At 30.8% G+C, this 16,535-nt stretch overlaps 1 protein-coding gene across 1 annotated transcript; it reads right to left on the bottom strand.

Annotated features, from left to right (window-relative positions):
* Window positions 1-926: 926 nt before the first annotated feature.
* Window positions 927-14,813, bottom strand: LOC113393065 (uncharacterized). The gene is made up of 5 exons (XM_026629758.2): window positions 14,511-14,813; window positions 7,861-7,969; window positions 7,316-7,462; window positions 3,248-3,419; window positions 927-1,155 (listed from the first exon to the last, which is right to left on the bottom strand). The coding sequence occupies exons 1-5, from the start codon at window positions 14,628-14,630 to the stop codon at window positions 1,002-1,004; spliced, it is 702 nt and encodes a 233-aa protein (XP_026485543.1). The 5' UTR covers window positions 14,631-14,813; the 3' UTR covers window positions 927-1,001.
* Between the last annotated feature and the right edge of the window lie 1,722 nt (window positions 14,814-16,535).

Genomic DNA, 16,535 nt, shown 5'->3' with positions numbered 1-16,535 from the left:
AAGTCAGTCAGAAGATGTCCACTGATAGACAAAGGCCAAGCCAAGGATCTCCAGGATAGCCGGTCTTGCACCACCCGCATCTAATAAACGCAGTCGGTTTATTCAAATAGTCATTCAGAATAACTTTTGAGAGAAAACGATACTAAATAGTATTATATTTAAATTTTAAACTCATGTAAATATTATCTATTCATTATTTATTATATAACTTGACTTAACACTCATTTTCAAATACATCCTACAAGTATAAAATAATGGAGCATCTCATATCCTGAGTTATCACCTACACGTTGGTTAACACACGAATATAAATATACATATTAAACAGCCTGTAAATTTCCCACTACTGCACCACGCTGCTCCAACGCGGGTTGGTGGATACACATGTGGCAGAATTGCGTAGAAATTAGACACATGCACTTATCCTCACGATGTTTTCCTTCACCGCCGAGCACGAGGTGAACTATAAACACAAATTAAGCACATGAAAATTCAGTGGTACTTGACTGGGTTTGAACCCGCAATCATCGGTTAAGATGCACGCGTTCACTGGACCATCTCGACACAAAATATATATAGTCGAAATATTTTTTATCATAAGTGATCTGGTGTTACAAAATAAATTACGAAGTTTCGTATTATTAAACAAAATCAATGCATTTACAAGTGATTATAAGTGAGTGAGATATGTCCTTGTAAAATTAAAAGGAATTACAACTTAAAATGCATACTAGGCTCTACACTTATAAAAAAAACTATTATTAATTTAAGACAATTTATTTACCACAAAGTTTTTTACAATCTGTTATTGAAACTGTAAAAATATTAGTTTAATTTTAAATACTTAAGCTAAAAAGTAAAAAAAAATATCTTTTAATGATAGATGATAAAAATATGTACATTTTGGAAAAAATAAAACATAACAATTTTGTATGTAATTATTTTAATGATAAAATAGCCTTATAATGCTGTATTTAAATTTCAAATAATATGATATCCATTCAATGTCCGAAGGCAACTTTGTAAGTGACGCCGGGTCTCTTCGGTGACTTACTGCCAACCTCCACAAGGATGGGAGAGTAGTCAAACTTCGCTGGTTTGTTCTGACAATCTTCGTGCTGGATGGGAAACACGTACTTAACATCTACGTCGTATCTGAAAAGTAACATGATCATTTATAATTTAATAGTTGATGTTTATATTTTCGACTAGATTACAAATTTGTAACATATTTTTTCACAGGCACTTATTAAGTATTATTTTTTGTTTTTGAAGGGCGAGTGAGCTAGCTTATTAAATGCAATCAATGCACCAAGGACATAAAATTTTAGGTTGCCTGGTTAACTGCATTTTGAAGGTGAAATTCACCGGAAAGAGTTCCGGCGCAGGTCCAACGGCTTTACGTGCTTTCAGAGGCACGGGAGTGTACACTTCCCGACTCCAATAGCTTTTTATCGGCCCGACCTGGGGTTGGAACCCAGGACCTCTGGATCTGCGAGCTTATATCTAGTCACTAAACGAACTAGGTAGTCAATGTTATATGTATATGTATACATGTACTATACATACACGATGTTTTAAATCACTTCTAATAGTTATTTTAAAAACATACACTGAAGGTTAATCTTTTAAAATAATATTTCATGGATAAACACGTACAAATAGATAAAGGTAGCAAATTTTACGGCCTACGCATGCCTCATTAATAAATAAAACCGACCGATTCCCTTACTTAATAAATAAGTACCTGAATGTCGCTTCTTGTGACCGATTATGTGTTACTGTTAGTTTAAAATACTTGATTTGATTTATTGTATTCGTATTTTGAATTTTCCGAAAACTTATCTATGAAATTTGAAACTACTATCAATTTTTTTTAAATTACCAATTACTGTTTGTGTGCATATATTTAAATAAAACTCTATTAAAACGACAGCTTCTGAATTTAACATTTCGTCATTTGCAAATCAAGCTAAACATCAAATAAAACTAAATGTATGTACAATGGTTTTTTAGAATTTACGTGATCTCTAATAACTTGAATAACATTGGAAGATTTAAAAATGTACTTTATTTAATTAGGCTCTTACGAACATGTACTGACATGTAACTCAGTTAAGTATAGTAATTCAATAGCCTCAGCAGGTGCTCTATATATTAATATAATTTACTCTGTATCTTGTTTCTTTTTAAATATAGTTAGGCACACGAGCAAATGGACTATGTGATAGTAAGCAGTCACCATCTTCTTATGACGTATATATATCATAGCCGTCAACACTAAGTGTATAAAATACTGCAACTATTTCGTTATAGAACAAAACTGCGTGCTTCATAAATTCATTATAAAAAAATGGAATGGTGGTAGATTATTTTTCCTTGACAATCATTAAGTGTAAAATCTATATTAAATAAATAATTTAGACATAAGACTTTGAATAACGAATAAATTCCCTGCTGACAAATGAAGGAACTTAAAAACGTGGCTCTTAGTTCTTATATTGGTAAAGATAAGACCCATTCGTGCCAAAATAAGTTAGGCCCTTTTTGACATTCTCGCTATTTGGGTAATGATGCAAACAACTAAATTTCATTAAAATCCTTATATTTCTTTTCTTTACTTTAGATCATCAATTCCAATATAATATACAAATGTCCGATGCGAAGTGATGGAGTTCTATTATACCATCTAATACCATCAACTTGCTCAAGAACTTCATCCATCAATCATTTTCTCATTATGAGCCCTTCGTCATATGATAATTGGATTTTTAATCACATCTGAGTGATGTCTAATTATAATACAATTTTATTTTGAAAGTTCGTTGTCTTGTTAAATTTTACTTCAATCTTAAAATATTTCAAAGTTCTTTTCATTAAGAAAACTTAAATTAAATAATCATTGTAAATGTTATATTATGAATAGGTACTATGTACATGATATATTAAAAATAATTAGTTTGAAATGAACGATTTCTCACAAGAAAACTAAAGACGTAGCCAAATTGCGGTTTCAATTATTCTTATCAAGAAATCTCACACGTGAGCCTGTCAACATAGCGTGAACAAGCTATTGTATAGCATAATCCGATGGGATGGAAATTCCAGACAACCGAAAAGAGGTGAACAAATGTTTTCAGTACATATTTTAAGCCCAATAACTTATTATAGGACCAACCCTATTTATCTAAGATCAATGAGATACAATATTACGAGATAAAAAATATTGTATTAGTAATATATTTACCTCGGCAACTTATCCCTCAAATATGCCATAACATTTTTAGGCAATGTAGTCTTCCTGGAGAGCACGAACGCGCTGAGATATCTCGCACCTTCACGCTGCTCAGCGCAATGGAGCAACAGCATCCAAGTTTTGTATTCCGTGTCGAGTACATACGTGTTGTAGATGCCATCATCTAGAAATACAATTAATATTGCTTTTTACATCTATTTTATTATTATAAATGTGAAAGTAAACATGTGTATCTGTTAGTTTTACAGTCTAATCATTGAATCGAATTTAATTTAATTTGGTGTGAAGCAAGCTTGAACGCCAACGAAGGCCGTAGACATAATTGTTATGCCTAATACTCTAAAACGCGAAGCCGTGGGGGACAACTATTATATTATAAATGTCCTTAAAACTAATTAATATGAAAAAGAAGAATTCCTGGATCACATATAATTATATATACATATATATATATATAGATATATAATAATATATAACATAGAATACATTAAAATTATAATTAGCTAGTTTAAAACACACATGTACCACTTATATCTGGAAATATATTTATGCCAATCGATTCTTAGCCTTCAATAAAATATGGTAATTGGAACCGATTATCGAATTGTGAAATCGATTTCATTGTAATCTGAAACTCATGAAGAAACAAGTATCATATCCTTCTTGCTTCACGGCGATGCCTTGATGTAAGGCCACACCTTTACAAGTACAATATTGACCTACGATCGTTAATCGTTTAAAGTCAGTTTCATTTTCCAGTTTAGGAATGATTGATATTAAATATATTTAAATGTTTTGTGTAAATGCCTTATTATCGAGATCCGATTGACCATTTAATATGCAGTGGCATATATTTGATTGGAATATCATAATGTATAAATAGATTGAATAATTACTTATTTATTACGAAGTCACACTTAACAATGTCAACGTTACTTTAGTATATATTTCCAAATTTACTACATACCATTAACAAAGTAATTAATTAATAAATATTATTTATTACGCAGCATCAAGTCATGTGTTAAGTACAACAAGCGCCCAAGTGCAAGCGATTGTGTGATCTCTTCTACAAATAAAAGCAGATTTCAATGGTCAAATTCCGATGGTCCAAACTTAAACATCGTCAGCGAGGTCGAAAACGCGCGGCTTCGTTTTTTGCATCCATGGGTTGAGATCGGCCTAGCTGCATCATGTGATGCCATTTGAGGCTATATTGACATGTAAGACTAAAAATAACAAGTACACAAAACAAGGTATTATGTAACGTTACGTTTCATTCTAGTTTGTCGGTCTAAAATTATTAGTCTAACATTTTTTTTTTCTTATTTAGGTATTATGCCACTACAAGTATAAAAAATATTATTGTTTGCTATAGGTACGAATAAACGAACCTTACAACAAAGAAATTTTATAAAACACGAAAACCATAATAAAACAATAATAAATCCTATTTAAAATAATAAAGTATTAACGTAGTAGTAATTGTTAGAAAATTATCAATCCATACTAATAATATTATAAATACGAAAGTAACTCTGTCTGTCTGTCTCGCTTTCGCGCCAAAACTACTGGACCGATTTAAATGAAATTTGGTACACACATAGTCTAGAACCTGAGAAGGGACATAGGTTACTTTTTATTTGGAAAAAAGTGCTGTAAAGGGTTGAAAAGAAGGATGAAAGGTTGTAAGCTGTTGAAAGTATTGTCATTTTTAGAACTAGAAGCATAAAACTTATATTTTAGGCTGTACACTTATAAACTAACATATCATGACACCCACTAACGAGCAAATTTTGGAAATTCTACCCTTACAGGGGTGAAATAGGGGTTGAACGTTTGTATGGAATGCATGAATGAAAACAAACATGAGACTTTATTTTTGGGATACTGATTAAAAAGGAGTAGATACTTATGAAAGTGTTTCTACATATTCACCCCTACGGGGGTGAAATAAGGGTTGAAAGTTTGTATAGAAGTCCGTCATTTTTTAAGACAGAAACATGAAACTTTATTTTTGGGACTCTGATCAAAAATGAGTAGATACGTATTTAAGCGTTTCTAAATAATCTATCACTAAAGAGGTGAAATAAGGGTTGAGAGTTTTTATGAAAGTCGTCAATTTTTAAGCTAAAAATGTGTAAGGTAATTTTTGAGATACTGATTAAAAATGATTAAATACGTATTTAAGTGTTTCTAGATATTCTACCTCTAAGGTTAAGGTTAAGGTTTAATAGGGGTGGACTTTTCTTATATAGGTTAGTCTGGAAGTCCGTCATTTTTAAAGTTAGAAGCATGAAACTTTATTTATTAATTACTGATACTGGCTAATTAGTTGATTCGAATTTAAACGTTTTTGGACATTTTACGCTTAAGGAGAGAAATTGGGTAGACATTTCGTATATAGGTTAGTCTGAAAGTCCGTCATTTTGAAGTTAGAAGCTCGAAATTTTATTTTTGGGCTACCGATTGAAAATGAGCTGATTCGCATTTAAGCGTTTCTGGATATTCTACCCTAAGGGCTGAAATACACACCAATACGGTAAACAAAGAGATCTTACATTAACGTAATATTTTAAGTGAATTTGTAAATATAATCATATTCTATGCGAGCGAATCCGCGGGTAACAGTTAGTTTAAACTAAATTAAATTATGGGTGCGAGATAATCTCAAATATAACCTAACAGAATAAACACAAACTTGTTATTTAAAGTGTTAAATGTTGATATCGTTTTTAAACATGAAATAAAATTTTTAGTGGAGCATTTATTTAAATTAGTATTGTAAATTATTGGAAAAAATTGTTTTTTAGGGAGTAAGTAGCATAAGTTGCTGGAGTGACAGTAGGTGGTAATACTTTTTTACCATAAATATATTGTAAAACATCGACTTGTCATGATGAAACATTTGAAAAACGTCCTAAATCATTATTTTAGCACGATTTTTTCGTATACACTAATGCACATTAATAAAATAATATTATGTAGTTATATATTAACGCAAAATGGTTGTAAGATTTAAATCCGGATAGGCTGAATCACCGACATTTCGTGTGTTTAATTTGTTTAAAAACAACATTAGGAAATCCGTACTTGTCGAGTAAAATCTGTCATTAATGTATCCTCTCGCTGCTTTGGATCAGAAACTCTGATTTTTTAAAGTATAGTAGTAGTATTAGGCAGACTAGCCTCTGGTGGTAAGTGGTCACCGTCTCCCATAGACAATGGCGCTGTAAGAGATATTGGCCTTTCCTTACATCGGCATTGCACCACCAATCTTGGAAACTAATATTATATGTCACTTGTACCTGTCATTACACTGGCTCACTCATACTTCGAACCGGAACACAACAATACTGAGTACTGCTGTTGGTGGTAGACAATCTGATGAGTTGGTGGTACCTATCCAGACGGGCTATCACCAAGTACAAAGCCCTATCACCAAGTGAAAAGAGTGCTCCAAATTTCCACACTTAAGAAGAAAGGAGGCTTAGACCACATGTGTAACGCTAACTGACTGTTAATTGGACCTCAGAAATATAAATAGTATGGCAATAGAATGTCTAATGAGTAGATCGTTCGTATGTAGATGGACTTAGAGCCTAGAGTAGATAATTAAGTCAATTATTTTGGTAAATCGAAGAAAAAAAGGAAGGAGAAGTCATTTAAGAAGTTAAGAAGTTATTTATGTTCGTCTTTTTTACTAATCTGTGATATAATGATGCTTATAGTTTATTTATGCCCATAAAGTTAATTTAAATCCTAGACAGGTACATTTAGTCGGATGAATAAACTAATATGCAAATGTATTTGTAGAATTGCTAATTACATCACAACAATGGAAGTTAGCGTTCTGCGTAATAAATGTTTGCGTAAACGGTAATTTTTCTCTAAGACATAAGTAACATTGGACACCATTTTTTTTGGAATTTTCGGAAATTGCTAGTAAATTTTTCAACATGCTTTTAATCAAAATCACGTGCGTATTGAAGTTTAAAAACTCTAAAAATTTTCAGATATGGAATCGAAATATACATATAACATCATAAAGCAACTTACATGTTATTTCAGAATGAGTCCAATGAGCTGGTTCATTCAGATCAACTTTCCAAGTGATATTTCCTAATAGATTTTCACCGAGAGGGTCATCAGCAAAGCGGTACGTGAAGTTCATCGTCACTCCAGGCGTCCACTCGATGGAACCGTCTAAAAATTTACAAAATTAATATTAACACAAGTTTCATAATTATATACATAGTTACTATTTATTTCATCTATTGTAGGATAGTTCTAAAAAATAAGTTACTTAAGTAACTTTAAGTTAATTTATTTATTTATATGAAACGGTAAAGACAATTGTAAGTAAACGTTATTTCAATTATGAAGTACTTTCATCCAGTAAGTGTTGTTCTTGTATATATATATATGGTTTTCATATTAGAAAATATTTTGAAGAAGATTTAGATATTCATATTAAAGAAGACAGTATAAACATATCAATGATCCAAACCACTTTTTGGGTGCAATACAATTTAAACAGAAATAATATAATATTTGTGAATCGGGTGGATTGCCTCTTAAGGAGGTATACTGAACAGTATTACCTTCAGCTTGAACATGGTCATCTTCCGTGAAAACAGCCCTCATACAGCTGTAAGAAAGCGCTTCTTCAGCACTAGCATAGTATTCCACTACGTACCAATCGCCCAGCATCTAAAATCATAGTATACAGAGGTAATTATTTTTAAAATATATTTTACGTATGTATTTAATAAAGTGAAATATATTGGAAGCGCCTTAAAATATTTTATAGTTATTGTGGAAAACACAACTTTTGCTTAACTTTGGCTCAAGGCGTAAAAAACACGTTTCAACTTAATAATATACTTAAAGATTAAAAATATGTTCATAATTACTTTATTAGTAGGCAGAAAGTAAACTCTTTGAATATATAAACTCAACTAGAGTGATTTTTGAATATGAAACAAGAATAAAATCTGAAATAGTCTTGTATTATATTATCATTACCTAAAAAGCTTTTTACTTCGGCAAAGGTACGTACATAACATTTTACTAAATTTAAACCAGTGTCGAGGAATGTACAAGAAAGCTAGTGAGTAAATCGGTTTTTAACTTGCGCTCTTGGTCGGATTGACAAAATCATCCTAAAACTGATCTGTGTCATATTCTTAACTTTGTATTGTCACGGGAATTAAGTGTTTAAAATGTAGAACAAAAGCTCTTTTTATCTTGATTATCAATAATGAGCAGAGCTCAAACATCCATTAGACGGTGTAGAGAATTATCCAGGGACCCCGCATCGGCTGGGGGCCCATAATCATTCTGGGAAATAATGCTTTGAAATTCGTGATTAATGAAATTGTTGATGCTTAACATTATATGTTTTTTTGTTTATAATATATAAGATATTGTGAGCAAAAGATTGATGAATATTGAAAACGTTCTCCACGTTATACGCCGAATAATTTTGGGTGTTTTCTAAAATTTATACAACATTTCGGCTTCCTTCGTTTTCAAAATAATTCTTATACCAAAATATTAGACATAACTAAATCATATACCAAAATATTAGACAGCGTCAGCCACAAAACAAAGAGAAGGATATCATAATTTAAAAATCTAAATCAAAGATACAAAAGGCTTATGCATGTTCTTAAGCTGACATTTCTAGGTATGAATTTGCATACATTACACAACTCCTGTTTCATTGCTTGGAAATATACTCTGAGAACTGCGTTTAATAATGACGGTTATATCATTACAGATAAAGGTTATTATCGTGCATCGCTGTTAACATATTACAATGAGTCACTTTGCAAAGAGAGTAATTTCACTTTCGACTAAAAGGATTATATTACTTTATAACAGATTGCGCAAATTATACTAAGCGCATAATACATTATACAATAATACTAGATCTTCCCGCGACTCAGGATATGACAATTTGTTTTTTTTTTCCATAAATTTCGTAAGTCATTAGAGACGGAGAGAGTAACTTTCGCGTTTATAATATTAGTATAGATTTAAAAATATTTGCATTATACATTGATGTCCGACTTACTGCCACGGAAATCACTTTTAAGATAAAAAAATAAAAAGGTAAAGAGGTAAGGAAGCCTTAAGTACATTTTTATATCATTAAACGAACTCTAATCAATAATAATTAATAAACTAATTAAAGCATTTTCCGTTAATAAAATTTCCGTATAAATTATTATATTTAGACCAGTGGAGCGGATATATTAACAGATATTTGAATAAACGCATAAGAAAAAAAGGCGTGGTACGCTTAGTACTAGCAACTTGACGAACACTGTTTAATAGATCATACATTAATTTATACGGATTATAATAAATGCTAATATCGTTTAATTTAATAAATGTATTTCGATAACAATCTAAAATCGATGTTGTCACGTATTTGGGAAAAGATATATCAAATTATATTTATGAGACGCTCGATGTTTACGACCACACTAAATGAGACATCAGGTTGATAAAAATATTTGATATAAGCGATTTCAATTCATTTAAAATATTTATCATTATTTAAACTAAATAAAATATATCATTTTTTTATCTAGGTTTAGACTCGGACCATTTGTGTGACCTAAATTCGGTCTCTAAGAATGTCTGAAAAAAGGAAATTTTCTTTGAAAAATTATACCAATATATCCGGTTAATATTTGCCAAGATATTCCAACATAACTTATCTTTACTATGCATTTATATAAACATGTCGTTAAATATAAATTAGCTGAACCAGTAATCTAACTATGCTAATGTAAACTGTGCCGTTATACTGTTTAATATTAGCGGTGCGGGTTCTCACTTTGACATTCTTTTCTAGGGTGGGATATCAAAACGTATCTTATAACACATTAATCATGTCACCGAACCGTATTTTATTTTAGCCTTACCATGTAAAGTGCGGACTTTGCCCGGGCAGAGCAGCATTCTGGCTGATTACCGCGGTTATGCGGTATATGCGACTATAATGTTGTTTACACCTTTAAAGTCGTATCACTTTGAATGTTACCCACATCAGATATTCATTGGGAGTGCTTAGTGATAAGTTGATAGTGTAACTTTTTCAGTAAATAAATAAATAAATAAATAAATAAATATGTCTCTCTTACTCTCGGATCTGCTTGACTTACCTTACTACAGTCTACTCCAACAACAAGACAAAAGCCAAATAAACAACATTTGACATCTAATTGAGAGAGAGAAGAGAGCCGAGATGGCTCAATGGTTAGAACGCGTGCTTCTTAACCGATAATTGCGGGTTCAAACCCAGGCAGGCACCACTGAATTTTCATGTGCTTAATTTGTCTTTATAATTCATCTCGTGCTCGGCGGTGAAGGAAAACATCGCGAGGAAACCTGCATGTGTCTAATTTCAACTAAATTCTGCCACATGTGTATTACACCAACCCGCATTGGAGTAGCGTGGTGAAATATGCTCCAAACCTTCTCCTCAAAGGAGAGCAGGCCTTAGCCCAGCAGTGGGAAATTTACAGACTGCTAATATATGACATCGAATTGATGCAATATTATTGGTCGATCTTGAATCTATGACATTCGGTATGGATTTGCGAAAAAGTAGTTAAAAACGAACGACGACTTAAACGTCGACGAATAGTTTGGAAGTAAAATTAAAGTGGATATAAGTAGTTTAGTGGAATAGTGTTATAAATAAAGCTGAGCTATTAGCGAATCGCGTGGCATAGGTAATTATAAGATATGTTTATCTTTTCTCCATCTTTGATTAGAATAGACTATTATATAGTATATAATATTTCAAAACAAACCAACGCAGCAATTATAAACTTTTGTTTTCGATTTGTTTTTTACTTAAGGAGCACAAATCATGAATTTTCGTCATAATATTTTTATGTTGGCGGCACTGAATGTTACATGATTTTCATCTGTTATAATTTGTGGTTTGTAGTCACGGAATGCTGAATATCTCGATCGTCATTTGTTTTATGTACGGTTAACATTGGACCGCTAGACGGCAGAACATAGTGAAAACTTATCATAATTGTAATTATTATGTGAAATGTTCTGCAGAGAATGATCGCGAGCTCCTTGGAATGTTTGTTAAACGAAATGCACCGAATAAGTAGAGTGTGATCTGATTGATAAATTATTTAATTTCAACAATAAATTTTCGTGTAGCGTTCTATTTTGTCCAATATATTTTTAAACTATTTCGTATTTCTGATATCGAGAAAAAGATGTTTGATTACTCGTTGATGAATCATATGTGCGTGATGTTACGGTAGTATTTAATATAAATTTATATAAGCCTATATGATATTCACAAAAATCTTGACAACGTTATTTAGAAACACAAAAAAACAAATCAACGCCATCTAGTGACATACTTTTATTATCTACTTGGACTTCTTAGGAAAGTAAGGCTATAATTTACCATAATGGTGATTACGATTACTTTGTATGTTTGCAGTCTAGATAAATATCATTCAAAGTTGACAAGAATTATTTAGCAAAAATAATGATTACATATATATTTGTTTAATAATACTGATTAAGTGTTTTATTAAACGGATTTACGAGCATCAAAATGCATACTTACTAAAATACTTGTTTCATTTCATCATATGAAATTTTCACATATTTTTAGAGCATCTGTTTTGGTATTATAAAGAAGATCAAATACAAATCTACGTCACGTAAGTTTTTAATGAATATGTTGCAATTATAAGATTATACTTATAAATAAGACAAGATTAATAGCAGTAAGGTATTTTTGCACTCAAATTATGAAAGATAATTTCTAATATTGATATCTATATATTTTAAAATACCTATGTCAATCTAACGGTAATCTCGAAGTGGTCCATAATATATTAGCCGTATCACAATTAATCATTAAGAATTATAGCTACTCTCACTCTTGCCAGATAATGGGAGGCGAGGCCTAAAATCTAGCCATAAGCTAAAAGCTATCATCAATTTGAAAAAAGAAAAGTGTGAATCGATTAAATAGCAGAAGGTTCTGGAATTAATTTCAATATTTATAATCATTATACTACTATTGCAAAGAAAATGTCTCATCTTACATAACAATAACAAAGAATGCTCTTAAGATAGTATAAATCTATTCACTCGTAAAGGTATGCACGCCGATGATTAATTTTACTTGGAAGGGCGCGTCTTCTTGTTTGTATAATACTATAAATGAAAAATCTTCTCTCTTTGTTCTATGAATATCAGGAACACTTAAGATGTGGATATACGTCGATGACCTTACTTGATTGGACGTTACCGATAAATATGCCGCGGAAACCATACACACCCTGTGCTCTCTAGCTGCAGAGAAAAGTGTCACAGGCCCATTCTTCTCCACCCACAGCGATCTACTAGGCGACATGTTTTTTCGATAATGTAAAAAAAAAGTATCGCAAAAATAAGGCGAGAATTCTCACGATTGTGTTATTCAATATTGTGAGCGAATTAAAAAAGTTAATAACAACGAAATCGGAGGATACTTTCAGCTTCTAATTGTTTTTATTTTTTGAAGGAAGAGATGCTATGTGTCATGTTGGTTAAAAATGTTTTAAGTTTATCTGGTAATGATTACCGAGATAAGGAATCAATGTACCTACCTACAATTTTGCCATGAGTGCATTGAATCCAAGTGTTCTTAACAATATGATCAGATCGGTCAGAAAAAAACAACTTAAATATTTATCAGGTTTATGGTTTGCTTTTGTTGTTTTTCACAGAGTCATTTCAAAAAAGTTTAGTTAAATCATATGATACGAGTATACGTTTAATTTCAAAATCGATATCTACTAAATATTGACGACTATTTTGATGTTAAATATAAATGTATAATATATACTTATTTATTCTTATTTAGTTATAAAATATACTTTCTATTTAAAAATAATATAGTTGAATTTTCTGTTATCGTAAGATTAACGGTTTTTAATATTTCATTACGGAATCCTATTGACGTTTTATTAGAAGATGTTTCGTAATTTAAAAATATTTCGATCATCATTCTAGATTTTTAATGAAGCCTATCAAGTTTAATATAATTAATTGTAATTTAAATGCGAAACGAATATAATGTTCACGCGTTATAAAAGAGAAATGAGCATTTCGTACCCATACCTACTTAATTTTAAATATATTTCTAATTATTAAAAATGGCACTTTAATTGTATACGTTATTTTGTTGTTTAAATCATTGATTTCACTATTTTATAATTGAAAATGTCTAAGAAAACATTGATAATTTCTTAACAGTTTAAACTATTTTCTCTTACAAAATAAAAAATTAACATAATCAAGATATTGAAATATTTTTGATTATTTTTTTCAAGTATATTTGTATTTGCACCACCTACCACTGCCACTGTCATCGCATCGGAACGTAAATTTATCGAAAAGCAAGAACCACAAAATCAGCAACATCACTTTAGGAATAAATTAATAATATTGGTAATAAAACCTTCTCTGGTTAAGAATAGACATAATTAAAAAAAAACCGTTTTTATTTAAATACGGAATGTATTGCTGTCGATGATGGCTAAATACAAACGCAGTCTATACTAACTGATGTCTATATAAATAAAAATGCTTAAAATCAAACATATTCTAAAAGGAATTACTTTATATTATTAATCAGTAGACTTTTTTTTTTTTCTGTGATGTGTATATAAATAAAAACTTCTTCGATTAATAAAATAATATTTTTTATGGAATACATTTATAATAGTTGTGACTATATATATCAAATGATTGCATATATTTCCAGTTATATAGTTAGTATCATACTTTAAGCGTAGTGTTCAACAAAAAGTCACACTGTTATCAATCACACGTCCGGCGCCTACACACAAACTGATTTCCAATGACTTGTTTCAAAAATGAAATATTTATGTTCAGAATATTCGAGATCAATTAAATACTTTGGAAATAAATAATGCTAGACTACATGGAGAGGCTTATTTATATGCCTTGAGCGTATTTACGATGTCCGTTAAGTACATATTAATAAAATCTAACATTTATATCGATTGTTTTTTTTTAAATTAAATAAACAAAAAAAAATGTTTTTATTTTTCTCTAAATGTAGTTAGAGAAAGTGTCAATGATGTATTTATTATAACATCAAAATAATATACTTTCGTTATTCAAGTTTTATTTTTATTTTTTACGAATATAATTCTTAATGTATATGTAATATTACCTGAGATAAATCAAAATGCGGTACAGCTCTCACTTCTGGGCATTTTCGTTTGTCAAAAATTCTTCCATTCACCAAATTGATCACCACGAGCACAATTAAACAAAAAAAGGCGCGACTCATTTTTTTAAATTATTAAGCACTCTATTGTAACGCCTTTGCCAATATTAATCTATAGAAATATTTCAAAAAACGCAGGAATAAGAATTAAAAAAAATATTGACTGTCAATGTGTTTATTTTATCACGGCAGTTGTTGACGTATTATTCATACGAGTGGTAATGATGGACTAACATAAGGGAATTCTTATCAATTTGTATGGAACATTTGTTAATGGCTGCCGGGACGCGATCGGAATTCCATTATCAGGTATTGTGACTCATATTTTGTTTTCAATTCAGAACGACTTTTTGACAGTTGAAGTCCTATTAATTAATTATTAAATGTCATTAGTGAATTATGTGTGTAAACAATAAAAAATAATAATCATTTATACAAAATATTCATAAATAAAATAATTAGAATTCAAAAACTTAATTATAACTAAATGATAAAGTTATTATAATATGTCATAGCAAATTCAAAATAATTCAATTACTTCTAGACATAGTTGCGGACGAAGTCCGGTTCAGAATTTAAGCTGTAGGTTCTTTAAAACCACAACAGCTTATGTTACACCCTCAATGTAAGTCTATCCTTCTAAGCCGTGTCTAACAGGAGTGTTATTCTGGGAGAATAAAAACGAAACGAACCCATAGATTACAATTCTAAACACAAAAATAGATTGAAGAAACAAGAATTTGCAACAATAATATTAGGATAATTTAGTATTTACACTTTTCATTTTAAGCCTTCAAAAAAGATTCGTGCTTTTTCTGCTTACTTTTGCTTTCAATTTGACGATCACCATGGCATTCAGAATATCCTCAGCTGTATCGTCAAAATTAATCAATTATTGTGGTATGATTTTTATCACAATAACGATAATTTAAACCGTCTAGGTACCGAGTTGTATCGATTATAGATAATAATAGTTTCTGTCCTCCTCTGTATTAAATAAATAATACACGTGTAGAGGTCGTTTCCATTAAAATCGTTATCGAATTCGATTTTCAAATTTGTTATAAAATAATAATAATATTACATGTCTATTGATTTTTCAGTAGTTAATTAAATTATGCACTGTGGTGATTGGTGATATAAGCCAATTATTAGTTACTAGCGACCCGCCCCGGCTTCGCACGGGTGTAATGCTGCCACTTTGTGAGTGCCCTTTTTGCGTCTGACAAAATTTTCTAATGCGAAAAGTTTCGGCGCTGCTGTGTTTTCGAATGCTCGATTCCTGGAATTGTCGATATGACGTCACTATGACTCTCCGTATATACAACTTTGGTTTTTTGAATTTTTTTAAATTAAATTAATTTAAAAATTGTTGTCAATTTATCCGACACAAGTCATGTTGCGTATGGTCCTTCCTTGAATTTCAAGCTTGCTTTATACCATAACTTTCATCAAATTCTGTTCAGTGGTTTGGCTGTAAAAGAGCAACATACAGATAGACAAACAGACATAGTTACTGTCGCATTTAAAATATTAGTATATGGCGCCAAATATTAACACTTTATAGTGTTCCCTGTTTGAGTAAATTCTAAGTAATAATACAAGTAAATTCAAAGATTATGTCTTTTAGTAGTGCCAAAAAGTGCACGTTCGCCTTCAACACACAGAATACAATTTCAAATAAACAATATCACTAATATTTAATTTAGTATTTCAATATAAGCTGTGTAATAACAGTTGAATTTGGTTGTGGCAACGATCTTAATTTACTCATTACATCAGTGTTAATTCATTAATAAATGGAAAGACATTTGATTTATGAAAGCGGATGAGAATTCGATGGAAGAGGGTGAACATGAAAGCGTAGTAGAATTTAAACTTACGAGACACTTATACGTTGTGAATTTGTTGCAAAATGGTAATGAACTTAATATGTAGACCACGATAGACTAGGAAATGTAGACTCGG

The sequence above is a fragment of the Vanessa tameamea genome, chromosome 12, assembly GCF_037043105.1.
Source record: "Vanessa tameamea isolate UH-Manoa-2023 chromosome 12, ilVanTame1 primary haplotype, whole genome shotgun sequence".
In the NCBI taxonomy this organism is placed as follows: Eukaryota; Metazoa; Arthropoda; class Insecta; order Lepidoptera; family Nymphalidae; genus Vanessa; species Vanessa tameamea.
This window is presented reverse-complemented; position numbering and strand designations above follow the sequence as displayed.